General features: G+C 35.4%; 1 protein-coding gene across 9 annotated transcripts in view; it reads right to left on the bottom strand.

Annotated features, from left to right (window-relative positions):
• Positions 1 to 341: 341 nt before the first annotated feature.
• The window catches only part of SLC4A7 (solute carrier family 4 member 7), a 69,560-nt gene continuing 54,195 nt past the window's right edge, over positions 342 to 15,706 (bottom strand). For 6 of the 9 annotated variants that reach the window (XM_062496396.1, XM_062496380.1, XM_062496388.1 and 3 more), the window contains 11 exons: positions 13,870 to 13,975; positions 11,866 to 12,027; positions 10,820 to 10,933; positions 10,209 to 10,370; positions 9,708 to 9,959; positions 7,486 to 7,554; positions 6,872 to 7,045; positions 6,381 to 6,512; positions 5,496 to 5,587; positions 3,623 to 3,730; positions 342 to 423 (listed from right to left, as the gene is read on the bottom strand). In XM_062496396.1, the coding sequence (XP_062352380.1) occupies positions 342 to 423; positions 3,623 to 3,730; positions 5,496 to 5,587; positions 6,381 to 6,512; positions 6,872 to 7,045; positions 7,486 to 7,554; positions 9,708 to 9,959; positions 10,209 to 10,370; positions 10,820 to 10,933; positions 11,866 to 12,027; positions 13,870 to 13,975 (1,453 nt within the window). The remainder of the gene's footprint in view (positions 424 to 3,622; positions 3,731 to 5,495; positions 5,588 to 6,380; positions 6,513 to 6,871; positions 7,046 to 7,485; positions 7,555 to 9,707; positions 9,960 to 10,208; positions 10,371 to 10,819; positions 10,934 to 11,865; positions 12,028 to 13,869; positions 13,976 to 15,706) is intronic. The other 3 variants (XM_062496423.1, XM_062496439.1, XM_062496414.1) reach the window with 1 other exon arrangement.

Genomic DNA, 15,706 nt, shown 5'->3' on the forward strand with positions numbered 1-15,706 from the left:
AACAGAGGTATTGAAAAATTTTAAGCAATGTGGACCAGTAATCATCAGCAAAAGCTGATGCAACTTTTATGCACATATTGATTATTGAAAATAATAAGCATTCTTTATAGTCTTCCTATTTAAAAATGAAAATAAAATTTCCAATAAAATAAATAGCTGAAGTGTGATTACCACTCATCTTCTTTGCTGGCACATTATGCAAGCATATCTACAGTGCCCTAAACAATGACAGAAATTAAATATATGTTGCTCCTTAAACTGGAAATCACACTTCCATGGTATAATATCCTACAGTGATATATATACACACACAAATACACGCAATTCCCATTGGTTCCATTCTATAAAGATGTTTCAGCATCCACATATCTCACAACAGGTGCATTTTCCACTTCTATTTTCACACTTTCTGGTTTTTCAGGGCTGTTTGAAAACAAAGAAGAAAATGTAAGGTCTGGCTCATTTTAGGAAAGGTTCAATTTCCAACATTTTATATTTCACAATGAACACCGACTATTTACATAAGGATGCTTTTATGATTAGGCATTTCTACTACATTTTAGTAATTATTAAATACTATTCACAGGAATAGTACAAACGTAGAGAGAAAACATCAATATCTCATTCATAAATACCAAATCCAATTCCACTGCTTTTATTGATTTGAAACTGTTCATGCAAAACATCTTCAAGAACAAACAAACAAACCTCCAGCACAGCCTGCAAAACTGTTTAGGTAAAAATATTCAAAAATACATAACAAACAATATTACTAGTATGTCTTCATCCTTGGGCAGGGAAACCCAAGGAATCTGTTCATAAGAATGGGAGGACATTTTAGTCTGTTCAATAGGGGAAACCACACTTTCAACAACAACAGAGGACAGTAAGAAACCTGTATAAGTGTCCATTCAAGTGAAACAGAAGACCCTAAAGATAAATGGCACCTCAACAACTGAGACTCTTAGAGACACAGACACTGAACAGTGCCCGCCTGAAGGACAATAGGGCATGTCCCAAGGTAGCTGGAAGTCAGTAGAATATGAAATGAAACAGCATAAGAAGGAAGATGAATTTCAGAAGAGATGACACATCTGTAGAGTTGTTTTTTAAAGAAAAGAAAATATATTAGAAATGCAAAGAGAAAAATTCTGCGCCTCCTTAGAAAATACAAGTGCTGGGACTCCACAGAGTCTGTGAACTACAATAGATGGTTGAGGTAGAAAGAAAATGCAATCTGGATAAATTCAGAAAAAAAACAAAAAACCCTAGAAATGTATCTTTTTAAAAATAGATGATTTTGAATAAATCATGCTGACCCACACAACGTATCATCTGGAATTACAAAAGACATGCTTCCTTTGAACTGCATTAGTATTTGAATATAAATCTGAAAATAACAGTGCCTACAGAACCACTTTTACCACAGCATTAAATGTCTATCTGTACCACCAGGTGAAGACCATTCTGCAGAAAAACCTTAGTAGAACTGAAATGAGTAATTTACTGGAAATTACTTTCAAATCACCTGCAGTAACACCTCTGAATCTCAACAGGATGCAAAGGAAGTGTAGCAAATATCTCAAGAGAGCAACCAGTTGAGTTAAAGCTCAAGAAGTTTGCCTTCCAACATTTTCCAGATTAATGCAATACCAGATTGCATTAATCCAGATTAATAGCAGAATGCCTGTTAAAAAGATGGTTTCTGGCACCAGTGGTTTTATTTTCCATTTGTAGTTTTAACAAGTTCCCTATCAAGATGGACTTTTTACTGTACTAAGCTCAAGCAGGGTATATTATGGAATCAAAAGGTAATGTCTTATAGCAAAACATAACAAATAGATGGAATAATGAATACAAGGCTAAACACAATAAAAACCACTGCAAACTGGTCAGAAGCCTGATGTCCCAGTATTGTATATAATTCCGTACTAACTTAACCTACTGAGGAAACAGGAAAGTGAGAGATGAGATTGTACTAACATACAATTGCCTGAAAACCAAATTTAAACACCTTAATTCTTCTGGAAAAAGAAATACAGGCCTGTATCTCTCCAAGCCTTATACACCCAGTGGCTATCAGATAATGCACTAGAATCATCCACAAATTCTGTAATGAGCTTCTGAGAACATAGCAAGAAAGAAAAAAAGCTATTAAATAAGGAGGGTATAGTGACACGCACACTCTCTTATCTCTCTACTACTGCTATTATTTGGCTTCTTGATGGTTTCACTCGTGTAGTACTCAAGTTTTTGAAATATTTTAATTAAACAAGTATTTAACATTTTTAAAATGTTTGAACAATACAACCTAGATATTCACTAGAAATGGTGCACTGATGAGTCTCTTAAGCTTTTCCTCCCACAATACACCTCAGAGCTCTGTGTCCCTTACCCTTGGTTGACCTGCTGTCTGGCCAAAACAGCATACTTCCATGCCTAGTTTGGAGCAATGCACATGATGAATAGACAGATGGTATACAAGTGCTAAGTCACTGCTAGTGTTTCCAACAGTACGTGAGATGGCTTGGACAGAGCCATGAACAGAGTAGGAATGCTCCAGCCTTGGACAGAGTATGAACACTCCCTCCTCAGCATGAACACTTTCACTGATGCAATTTTATATAAAACCTGATAATTTTGTATATCTGAAACATGCCTTTCTCTGACAGAATTGGCTGAAAGGGATCAACCAATAGAAGATGCATACAGTAGACAACAACGGGATTACTTAGGTTTAGTTTTCTGAGGCAAAAATGCCCATTCTCTCCTTTTCTACATTAAAACTACTAAGCAATAGCTGCATGGATGCGGAGAAGTCCATAGATACTAGTCCCTATAAATTACAATACTTTCAGGAAGTTTGGGATATTTTGCATAAATATTCATGTTTTGGCTTGTTTCTCTAGATAGATTCAGTCAGACAGGGAAGAAATTAGGACAGAACAGCAGAATGATTGATCACACTCCCATTTTGTTCTTTGATGGGGAGCTCACAGAGAAGAAAGGCTACTGACCAGCACAGAAGATTTGTGTCAGCTTACAGGAAATGTTCACAGCACTGAGGACTCATGATCTGTCCATGTACCTCATTCAAGTATATTTCACATTCACTTTAGATAGTATTTGACACAGGTTTAATTTTTACAAATGAGTTGAGGAAAAGCAATCCAAGCAGCGCACTCACCCACAAAAACAGGGCCGATCCTAGGGCAGTACAAAGCAACAATGAAAGTGCTGGACTTACCTTTTCTTCTCAATGGAATTTCTATTATTGAGGATCAAACCACTCCCATGTTCATGTACACTCTAGTATTTAGAAACCCTAAGCTCATCAGAGTAGTAAACACTTGCATTAAGTAATTAAACAGTCATTTAAAAATTACTATTTAAAATAACACATTTAATAAAATAGAAATAAAATAATTTCTTATAGAAACTAATAAACTTCAGAGTAAAAAGGAAAAATTAAGCTCAAATTCAAGTTCTTCTAAAGTAAGAAGTCAGTAACTCAGATTTATAAACCACATAAACTCGTTTTTTAAGATATATTTCAATAAATACAAGTACAGCTGATAAACAAAAGACAATAGTTAGAAAAGGTGTGAGTAATTATAGCTACCTCAGGTTAGCTCTGGTTACTTTGGCATTCTCAGTACTCATGGCAAGAGCCTTCCACTGTGCAGTTTTGGCCATTTCGTCTGATATGTTTACAACTGAGGGATCAATGCTAAAGAACAAACATACTTTCTGGTTAGTATTCAATTCCTTGCAACACTATTATACTTACTGTCACTCATCTTTTACATCAGTTGTGCCTTCTTTCAGTATTTATACAGCCACAAGTTGAGTTCATCTCTTAAACATATACTTCAACAAAAACCTGAAAATTTAACTCACTAGCACTACCATAATTACATAGCATCTCAAAACAGGTTTTCACATAGATACCAATAAGATACTGAGAATACGTGAGAGGTAACCCATACCTAACTTCAGAAAACTATTTTGCATGCCCAGAAATAATGAATCAAATCACACTGTTATGCTAAGGTCTTCATGGATCTGTTAATTTAAGTGGCTTCTAGGAAATAAGGGCAAAAGAGAAAAAGTTAGTAAATTTTCAAAAATACAGGTGAGATTTGAAATAATTGAAAATCCAGAAATTCCAATTATCTTAACAGGCAAGTTTTTGTTGTTTTTTTTTTTTCCCTCAAAAGCCTTATTAGATATTTTGCAGGGTTCTTTTGCCAGACCACCCCCCTCCCAAGTGCTGCAGAAGGTAAGTTTACCCTCAAAGATAAGTTTTTAAAGCCCATTCCCACTTTTGTCCTCCACATAGTTATATGTACAGCAGACTTAGGTGTTGCCTGTAGGTCTGTTTTCTGTTCTGCTCCATATTTAAGCTTCAGAATCTACCCAGATCATCTGTAACTTTTTCAAATGGCAGAAAAAAAACTTTGAAAGCCATTTTTCCTCAGGGATCCCCACAAGATATAAAAGGCAGGAGAATACATACAACACACACAGTTGATCAAATCATAGCTCTAATGTGAAAGCAATTAGCAACTCAAACGTTTTTTTATAAAAGCTTTAGCATTTTCATTTGAGTTGCTTAAGTCTGATCAAGCCAGCTCTCAGAACAGACAACAGCACTCAGCAGGAGTATCTGTCTAATACAAATTTCTGTCTGTTCCCAACACTTATCACAGGGCATACCTGGTACTACCCTAGATCGATAGGAAGGCCAGTTTTTAAATTGTGAACCCTTCGTATTAGAGAAGAAAAGAAAATCTGTAAGCTATTTATCTGTCACATCTTCAGGTTGTTTTGGAACAGCTGAGAATACCTGACAACTCAGCTAAATACAACCTCAGTAAGGGAGACACCAACTGAGACAAAACACCTACCTAAAGATGAATGAATTTTCATGACAGAGATTTCAGTACTTCCTTTTCTGAATGAAAACCTGTTCTTACACTTATGTTCAGGAAAGAACTTTTTAAAGTAAAAATGGTTGCCTGTAAAACGGGCTTTTTGTACCAGAGAAGTTACGACTTTAACTCTCACTTAGGTAAACCAAATAATTACACACTTAGATTTCTTCTGAAAAACCCAAGTGGCTGGCAAACACATGGCTCAACTGATGCTATTAGTTGCTTAATGCTCAGTATTTCATGCACAGTAGCACACAAATATTCCATAGAAACTGACCAAGGACGCTTCTTCACCTTTAGTACAGCTGGTCGAAATTGAGTCATCTGATCTGTTCAAGATGGTCATGTAAATTTACAATTAAGATGCAGTTTTAAAGAACAATGCAACATAAAAATACTAATGTAGCACCATGAGATTTATCTTCATATATTCCTAATCATGGCTAAGTTACCAGCTTGGGGAAAAAATTATTTCAACTCATAAACAACCAACTTAATATAAAGCAAATTATAAAGCCACTGATAGAATAACTTTAAAACAGACACGTTATTTTGTACCTGTATTTCAGAGTTTTTACAGGAAAATCCAGATTTGCTTCTCCATATGCAAGGTGTACACTGTCATTGTCTGAAAACATTCTCTCTGCTTCCTGTAAATTACAAGTAAGAAGTTTGTGTAAAATTACTCACATAGCAGATACCACAGCAGTATCTCAAGTTATTCAGTTATTATCTCAAGTTATTCGAGTTATATGAGAGGTATTCCATAGGGGTAAGAGGAACTTCCCTGTAGGTACCACAACTGAATGCAAGAGACAGAGCTTATGACCTTTCCTCTTAGAAGTGTTTTATTAAGGCAGAGGAGGACACAGGGGACCGGGGAAGGAGGGTATTACAAGGTTCACAAAGAATTCATCTAGGTGGTGTACAGCAAGACAAGACTTTTATGGAGAAGTTACGGAAACTATATTACTGTATTATTGGTAACTAATAGTTGCGCTTAATGACAGCTCCACAAACACACATGAGCAAAATGTCCCTCATATTATGAACACTTTTGTGACTAATTTAGGCAGAATAAAGAAATCCTTCTCCACCTTCCCTCTCCTTTCTCTCTTTCTCTCCATTTTCTTCCCTTCTAATCTGATGAAAGACAAAAAACCCAACATTTTTGTGCTAACAATTGCTTCCTTCCACTTTGTTTGAAAATTTTGATCACAGACAAGAATCATAGTTAGTAATAGCATAATTGTAACACTGACTTAATTCCTTAACCACCAGCAGCAGTTCCTCTAGTAAAGAATTTCATCGTATTAGTGAAGAATTTCAAAACGTGTATCTGGTATATAAGGTCATACGCTCAGATCACATAAAATTCTTTAAATTGCATTAAGTATTTTCTGAAAATTTAAACATGCTCAGTTTGATTATTTCCACACTTACTTCTTTCTCTTTTATCTTTTTGTCATCTTCTGTCTTCTTTTTACTTTCCGGCATAAGATCGTCAAGCCAGCTAAGCTCTCTTTTGGTGAAACATAAATCCATGAGCTTGCGAATGAACACTAATGCTAGAACCTAAAGGGAACCACAGAAAAAATACTTTCTATTAAACTATTCAGATGAACAAAAATGCACGCAGACTTTCAGTACACTCAGAATCTTCAGACTCTGAAGCCCTTTTCTCTAGTACTAGATTTTATTCTACCCCAAAGGTAATAATTTCCACTTCAATAGCTATTCCCAACTGAATTGCTTGTTTTCAGGAAATGAGAAGTCTTTGTGTTTCAAAAGTGAACTGCTTGTATTACAAGGGCTTTTTGTTTCTTTCCCACTCCCTTCTTTCTTTAAGGCAGCAAATATCTTCTGAGGATACTCTGAATAATACACGTAAGTCTTGTAGAAAAAATTATTAACTGGCAAATCACAAAACTTACCATCATAGGGAAAACAACAGCAGCTGCAGAAGCCTTAATCACCCACAACAGAACTAGACAAGTGAGCTGAACAACTGTAAAGATATGGACCTTCCAGAGTGGCACATAACGTAGATAAATCAGGTCCGGTTGATGTTTGGCAGGCATTCCAAACAGTTTTATACGATCAAAAAACTGCATGGAAAATAAAATCATTCTTCAGTTAATTATTTTTTGCCTCTCCAGAAGAAAAAAAACCACATCTTAGGGGACTACAGAAATGTAAGATAATCCCAAATAAAATACTAATGAAAGACAGTGAACATTGAAGGGGGGTGGAACTGGGGTTTTGCAGGGGTTGTCCCCTCCCCCCCACTAATAATAAAAAATTCCAGAATATTTCAGAAAATCTGTGTCTTAGCTACACTACTGTAAGAACAAACAAAAAAAGAACTGACAAGTGAAGACACAATATTGTAAGTACATATACCTGAACATCACAGTCAGGAAATTATCCTACATGCTATTCAGACAATATGGAACAACTTTATTGTGGCTCACATAATGTGGGGTGTTAGTTTCCTTTTCATTCAGTGTTAAACAAAAGTTAATTGCTCATCAAAATCAGACTTTACCTGAATGCCTTTTAATGAAGATACTCCCATATAAAGAAAGACGCCATACAAAACTGGCATCGGAATAAACTGAGAAAGAAAAAAACACCCACAGTTAAAAGTGGAATCAACACGACATAAGAGAGCAGTCCATATCAGTGAAAGGCACAGACTAAGTTACTTTATATTTTATTTAAGTGAAATCTGAGGCCTTTATTTAAAAGAATATATATGTATCATTGAACAGCAAAATAATCTAGAACTAACAAGGCTATCACCAGGAAAAAAAAGTAGTTCAGCCTTGACTGCCCATTCATTCAATTTTCTACATTGCAACCAAAATTTCTATTCATGCTAAGTATATTGCTTTATGTTGCTATTTGACAGGAACTCTATCAAGGCTACAACTGCCACACAGAGTTTTACTTTTGAACACTTGCATATCTGGAGCAGACAATACAAAAACCTCACCATGCCTACTGAGTTATGAAAATCTGCTAATTATTCAGAGCTAAGTTTTGCTCCAGTAAGAACACCAATTTAAATCTTAGTAAAGATAATATTTATATTAATTTAAATTGCAATATATCCTAGTTTAATAATTTTGTACTGTGTGGTTTTATATTTTTATAAATTTAAAGCTTACTAACATAACAAAGTTGTCCACCGATTTCAGTGGCACTTGCATCAAACCTCTGCAGTGAAGCCTTCTATGCTCCTGAATTCATTAAGCTTCTAAGTAAAGGACAGCCAAGATACAATGTGAAATCTTAATAAAATCTGCTGTTATCAAGACTGAACAAAAACCTTAATTTAAACAGTGTGAAGTAAAACTATGCCTTAGGGATTCATTACTGCATGTGTGTGTGTGTCTTGCTACTGTCTTCAGTGAAAGATCATAATTTATATTTATAAATAATTTGATATTGTATCTTCTACTGCATTAAATCAGTATAAATCCACACATGGATCAAAAGCAGAGCAACTGACAGATACAAGGCTTTGCTCTTCTTACTTCTTTTGAACAATAACAGTCATTCACACTGAAAAAGAAAAACATTTCTTAAAAAGTAAAGAGTAATAATTGCATTCCTATTACCCTGGGTCCATCAAACACAAAGTATTAATTTCTAAGAGTAAAAAGTTAAAATACGGTATTTAAAACACTTTTCTTCAGCAACCAGAGCTTTTAATTTTTGCTTTTGAGCAATAATAAACCTATTTCAGTATTTCTGCTTTTGATTCTGACTGTTTGCATTATACAGCTGAGCTCTTGGTAACTTTTTAATGAGAAATTATCAAATATGAATACTTATTTCTAGTAACTGCTGTGGCTTTACTCTTTTCAGACCTTTGCATTCTTTAACAGACATACAAATGGTCAACTATTTAAAATTTGCAATACATAACTACTTATCCAACTACAGCTGTATATTTACAGGATTACTCTTTCCCATTATCTAAATTTGAGAAGCTACCTTTCTTATGAAATTACTTGAGATCTGTCTTTGTTTAAACAGGCTTTTACAAAGTTCTTTAGAAATACCAGCAGTTATACAATATCTGCATTTCTGGCAACAAAAAGGTATTTCTTTCGTTTCTCCTTTTCACTACTGGATTTGAAACAACAAAGCAGGAGTTGAACAGATTTTAGTAAATCTGAGCAAAACACCAACTGAACTAAGCATCTTTCTTCCAAGAGAGTCTTGGAAAAGCCACTAGAGATGTAAATTAAGAGATGAAGTGTAATCTGATGATATAACACAACCTGCAAAATCACTATTACACTGTAATGATGCATAAAATAATCTTGACACTAAAAATCAAATCAGGTTCTGTAAGATGAAGAACAAGAAGTAAAAAATGTCATTTCTCCCTTTTAAAGCAATATTTCTGATCCTTCTGCTACACTGTATTACCTCTGCTCAAGTAAATTTACCTCTTTATCATGCTCCTTTTCGCTCTCCATTTATGCACTCACAGAAAAACTGCAGTTTTTAGGTAACAAGAACCCAGCAAAAAGCTGCTTTCTTCACTACTCACTACAGTCCTAGTTTTCTGAGATTTCATTTTCTTGCATCCTTCTATATTGTTTCTATTCAACTAACATTTGTTGCTAAAAAAGCAATTTGAGAATGAGTTTAGGCATATCTTACTTAATATACCAGAGCTTTCTCGACTGTGAAATGCTAAATCACAAATCAAAAGCACAAAGAAAATATTTTGGGAAAACTGTCTTTTACCTTTAACACAGAGGTCATGGACACTGACATCCCCATCAGCACAAAAATCATCAATCCTGTCACTCGCTGCTCCCGGATTCCCAAAAACTTTGGTTGCTCTCCTGGTGCTGAGCACTCAGATTCAACTTTCAGGCTGTTAACATGACTTATAGACAGGACAGTTGCAGCAACAAACCATGGCAAGCCCATGAGAGAACATATTCCCAACATAATACCAACCATGAGCAGATCAAGATGATAACCACAGCCTTTCTGTAAAAGTAAGCAAACAAATAACTTGATGAACTTTCTCCTTATATGATATTTCTAACTCAGCAGGTGAATAACCTACAGCTACAAAAGTCAGATACTTTGAGAGTATCCACAAAATTGTATTTGTTCTTGATTAGTCAATTTAGACATATATTTAGCAGCTGATGGTAATTTCACAAATTTGCAGAATGAATCTGATTTAAAGTAAATCTGACTTACACATTAGACTTCCATAAAAATTACTTTTACCTTCAGTTTATGTTCTTTCCTGTTTATAATAACAGCTGTTATTTGTTGATCCATGAAAATGAGAATGGTACAGAGTAAAGCAGGAAGAGCAGCAATCAAGAGTGTCCACCAAGGATTACCTCCAAGAGGATCTATGAACCATCCTCGGTCTTTTCGGGTAGGCTGGAAAAAAAAAAAAAAGCCAACCCATCAACAATGACAATCAAATGACTAAAATAGAATGCAGACATTATCACTACCAACAGTTTAAATGAACAGTAAATCAGCCTCCTATGTATATATTTTAGGTTGTTTTCCAATGGCTTTGATCAAAAGACTGATTTAGCTGTTACAGGTGAACATGACATTTATACGGAAAGAATTAAAACAAATCCATTCAATTCCTTCATTTTGTACATCTGCACAAAAGAATGCTTCCCTTTCAGTAATAATATAAAACATAATTTCTTCTGTCAGTTGAGACATACATCCAAAACAGGAAAGAGAAACTACTTGATCAAGTACATTGTAATAAACATAAAAATCTGTTTCTACACAACTTGTTTGTTCTACTGTTCATAAAAATGCAAGCATTTTAAAAGTTGTGTCTTTCAAAAGGTTTTGTTTCTTACTTCAAACTTCTCTGGAACCTGAAGCTTAGGAGAAGGTACTCCTACAAGATAGTCAATCAAAACCATGATTACTATGGTCAGAAATACTGCGAAGTCACTGATGGTGGAACGCACCTATAAAGAAAAGATTTGTGTTAAGTCGTGCTTTTCAACATTATAATTTGCCTATGTAGAAAGACAATTCTCTCCCCTATAAAAAGAGAAGTTTATTTATATTATACTACACCACTGAACATTATCTTTTTTTTTTTTGTTATTTTAAAATTTAGGCTGCCTGCCAGTATAGTATGAAGTTGCAGAAAACAATTATTTTGTACAACTGTTCACTCATTTAAAAATGGTCTACTGCAAGAGGCAAATTACATTAAACAAATCCATCATCTTCCTCTCCCCTCAACCCCATTAGGAGGCTCGGCCATCACAGCTAGTCCCTAGTACCGTCAATCAGTAATACTCATACATTTCATATTTTAATCAACAGGAGGCAGATAATTCACAATACATTCATATTATCAAAGATAACTTTATTAAATATTAGGAAGACATTACAGGGATGAGCTGAGGTTTATAGCAGATCTAACCACTTAATTTTGCCTAGAAGACGTTACATAAATCAGTCTAAAAAGAATCATCACATCAGCATCTATTAGAAATAGTAATCCCCCGAGGAACCACTCAAAACCCAATAGACAACAGTAGTTTGGGGAAAACGATTAATTGTTTTGTATGGCTGGTGAGGAAAAGAGCAGCAATATTGTCTCCACTAATGATACCTGGCAATACCGATTAATGAGGGGAGATGGACTGCTTAGGTCTTTCAAAGTTTAGAATAGCTTGTTGTAACTCTACAAAAATACAGAATAAGCCAATGCAGAATACTGAATTTTCTGCAGATGATTTTTCCTGAAATGTCCTAAATTTTGCAATTATTAGCTGACTTTTATATTTTAATTTAAGCAATCTCTCAAGACAGAATTCAACTCCATTAAATTATACTAAGGTATATATTACAAGATAGCAATCATCTAGTCTCTAATTAGAATTACCTTTGTTGGGAAATAGCGTTTGGTCTTGAATTTTTTAAGGAAAGAGGAGAGGAAAAATGTTGTGAAAAACAGTATGACAGACCAGAAGAGAACATCTGGAATATATGGTCCATGATGGCCACAAGCTGATCCACGAAACACACCATGATATTCTAAACATTCCTGGAAAGAGAAAAACTCTTCATATGTCTGTGTTTTATTCATTCAGTACATTCAACCATGCTTCAAGCTTTTCTCTATAAAACACATTTGAGACTATTCATAATTCCAAAAAGGGGGTTCTTCCCTTCATCACTACCTCAACCTGAAAAAGCCAGACATGTGCTGTTCTAGAAAAACCACAGTAGCCACCACTGATTATTTCGGGATTCCAAAATGCTGGGAGATGCCCAAGAAGAAATACCTTCTTTACAGTTTATGTATATTACTTTTATTCTGTTTTACCAAGCATTGTAAGATTGCCCAGGAAAAGCAGAATATCCAACATCAACTTTAAGCTAACAAACATAAAAAAGGATCTCCTCAGTTTCTCCCACCTCTTTGACTTTGTTTTGCTCAGTTAAGGGAAAAAAACATAGTCTTATAAAAGATTACCCAAACCTTAAGAAAAAGTTTCTAGCAAAGTAGGAAAGCATTGTAAATCATAGATTTTAATAAAAAAGAAAACAACGTCAGAGGATACCTATCCAAAAGACTTGTTGAAATGCAAAGCAAGAAGTTAAAGTGGACACATGGAGTACAAGGAAACAACAAAACAGAAAACCAAGTAGCTGGAAGCAGCACTGCACCAACCTAATTTATTAATTTATTTATTGAAAAGATATCTTATGACAGAAATTCTCCCTATTAACAATCTACTATAATTATATCACCAAATCTCTGATCAGTTCTTTTTCTCGGGTAAGACTAAAGATGCTTTAGAGGTAAAGGCATACAAATGAAAAGGCATATAAAATAAATAATATACATGAAGGAAATATAAAAACTAAGTTCAAAAGAAACTGCTGTCTTAAGTGATTATGGTAAACTAGGAACCATTGATAGCACATAAAAACTTCTGCTCTAAGTCAAGTAAAGCTCTGAGGTTTCACATGGAATTTCTGCTGTGCAAAAGAGTTGCTTTAGTGCAAATGTCTATGCTCAGACACAAGGGGAGCCCATACACAGGTATCCACTACTGCTCTAGACAGCCTCAGATAGCCAAAGTAGGCACACAACCTAGCAAGCATAACAAATACAGCAGCATATCAAATCCTTCAAGATGCAGGCAGGAATCAGATGCCAGGGTAAGCAAAGTGGCTGCACACAGCTGCATTTATTCCACTGCACACTGCCCAAGAAACTACTTATAAGCAAAAGTGTTTTTCTAAAAGCCTTCCAGAGTACTTGCACATGGTAACTTTCCTCCTCTTCACCTACACACAAAATTAGATACTGGTGTAAAATATCCACTTCCGAAGTTAATGCTTTCAAGCCTATTCTAAATACTTATTTCCAATTTCAAATAATTATTTTCTTCCAATCAATATTTAGGTAGTTCCATTGATTCTGTTGGACTTTTGTACCAATGTCTAGCAAATTAATGAAATGTGCTTGCTACCGCACCTTAACTACAAATTCCATCATCACATCATATTGAAAATATTTCTTTCAGGAACTGGAAGAAAGCAAACTCCAGTTTATTCACCTCATCATGTTCACCTGAAGGAAGATGGCTGTGGTGCCTAAGAGCATTAAGGTGGCTACCTCAAGCAGGCATTTTATATTAGCATTTACTTCCCTGGACTCACTCTTCTAGTCCTCTACAATGACTGTGTAAAGCCTTATGACAGAAATTAAGACAGTTCAAAAATACAGTTTTAAGGTAAATAGTTCAGGTTCAATTTAAAAAGGAAATCAGATGAAAAAAATGTTAACAAAAACTGGTACCATGCAGGTATTTATTTTTTATGCGTATGTTCATATACACACACCAATACAGATGCATAGTTTTCAGATACTCACAGAAACTGTAAGGTTACTCCATGCTATATCTTCACCAGATTTATTCATAATCCTCCACACATGCAATGTTTCATTGCTTGGTTTATCAGGCTCAGTACACACACATCTGAAGGGAAGAAAAGTTTACATGCTTTTAAGCTGTATGTGCCAAAATGCAGCAATTTAAAGTAAATTCCAAAATATTAAAGAGTTTAAACCTCAGTTTATCCCAAACTTCTATGGAAGAAGCAGAGTACAAGGCTTTTCCTTACATCATATGACCTAAGACTATTGAGAGGGTGGGGGAAATGAAGAATTAGGTCACCCTCAAGTAAGACACCATATTTAATATACAGTGAGCTAACTGAACATATAAATGTTTAAGTACTCAGCTTTAAAGCAACTGTATACATACTTTTTAGCAATATTTTTGTGCAAGTAAAAGTGCTCCACCCTGCTGCAGAATTTTGCAAACTTACACCACAGAATCCTTTCTGCCAGACAAGTTGACAGAAGAACACATCAGATTAAGAAAACCCCAAAACACAACAGACAATATTTATTTAAAGGGATGTTTTCAAATAAAGCTATCCAAGTACACCAACTGGTAAGCTTAACAAATAAATATTTATGTAGAAGAGAAGAAAGAGGTAATAAGCAAGAAATAAGTCTCCTTTATCTATGAGATTCACTAAAGAAACTGAAGAAAACCCCAATGAACCACGGAAGGGAAAAATCTGCATCCTGGTGTGAAAGTAAAGAAGGAAAAAACATTAAGTGTGCATGGACAAAAAGAACCTAGATTAATAAAGCACAAGGTTTGGGGAATTTAAAAAATACTAAGTAGACAAATCTTTTATTAACTGAATTCTAAAGTACCAGCAAATGGAAAAGGGAAAGGAGTGGAAAGTAGTAACTCCTACAAAGTAGTTGTCAATACAGAATCATTGGAAGAGAAAGAAACTGCAACAATAAGCAATGAGACAAATCATCATTACTTGTTGGTCGAGGCAGCAACAATCATGCTGAAGGAAGACTTGACAAGTTTCTCAACAAAGGAAATGAAGATAAGGTATGTTACCAAGTAGATAAGCAGAAATCCAGACTGAGAAAGAAAAAGAAAAAAAACACCCAGAGAAAACGTAAGAGTATTTGAGATTGTTTTGCGGCTCAATTAACTGAACATGCTTTGTTGTGCACCTTCTTCCCCACTGGGGGTTACAGACTGGGGAGAAAAGGAGAGCAAAAGGAGGAGGAAGGCAATTGTCAACAGCTAGATCTCCTACAGCTTTGTGAGAGAAAAAAAATGCAGGAAAAACCCAAACTGAACACTATAGCATGTCCCAAAAAACACAGAGCTAAACCAAGTTAAAAAAGCACAATCAGGTGCCAAGTGCCAGAAGAGCTACAGTACAGTTTCTGCCAGATCAGTAGATTCAACATGCCCACACAAGTCCAGTGAGGACCCAGAGCCACTGAAACAGAAGGATGGGCAGCCAGTAGAAAGGAAAAAATAAGGAAGTGAATGTCCTCCCACAGCCCACTCCTGGCAATGTGCCCTGGTCTTAACAGTGGTTATGACAGGAAAGTAAGTGTAAATGTCAAGTGTGAATGGAATAAAAGAAGCAGTCTGACAGGGTGCTTGCACTTTCCCCCAAAAAGAAAGTAGCGAAGAAGCACTGAATGACTGTAAAAGTGAGCAGAGATCTTGGAGGGGAAACACAGTAGTTCGTACCTGGTTTGACACTGCCAGAAGTCTCCCTGTGTGCAAGATGATCACTGCCCTGGCCAGGCAGAGAAGCTGTCCAGCAGGACAGTGACTACTCTGCTCTCCAACTAGGGAATGACTGCCCAGTGC

The sequence above is a fragment of the Cinclus cinclus genome, chromosome 1, assembly GCF_963662255.1.
Source record: "Cinclus cinclus chromosome 1, bCinCin1.1, whole genome shotgun sequence".
In the NCBI taxonomy this organism is placed as follows: domain Eukaryota; kingdom Metazoa; phylum Chordata; class Aves; order Passeriformes; family Cinclidae; genus Cinclus; species Cinclus cinclus.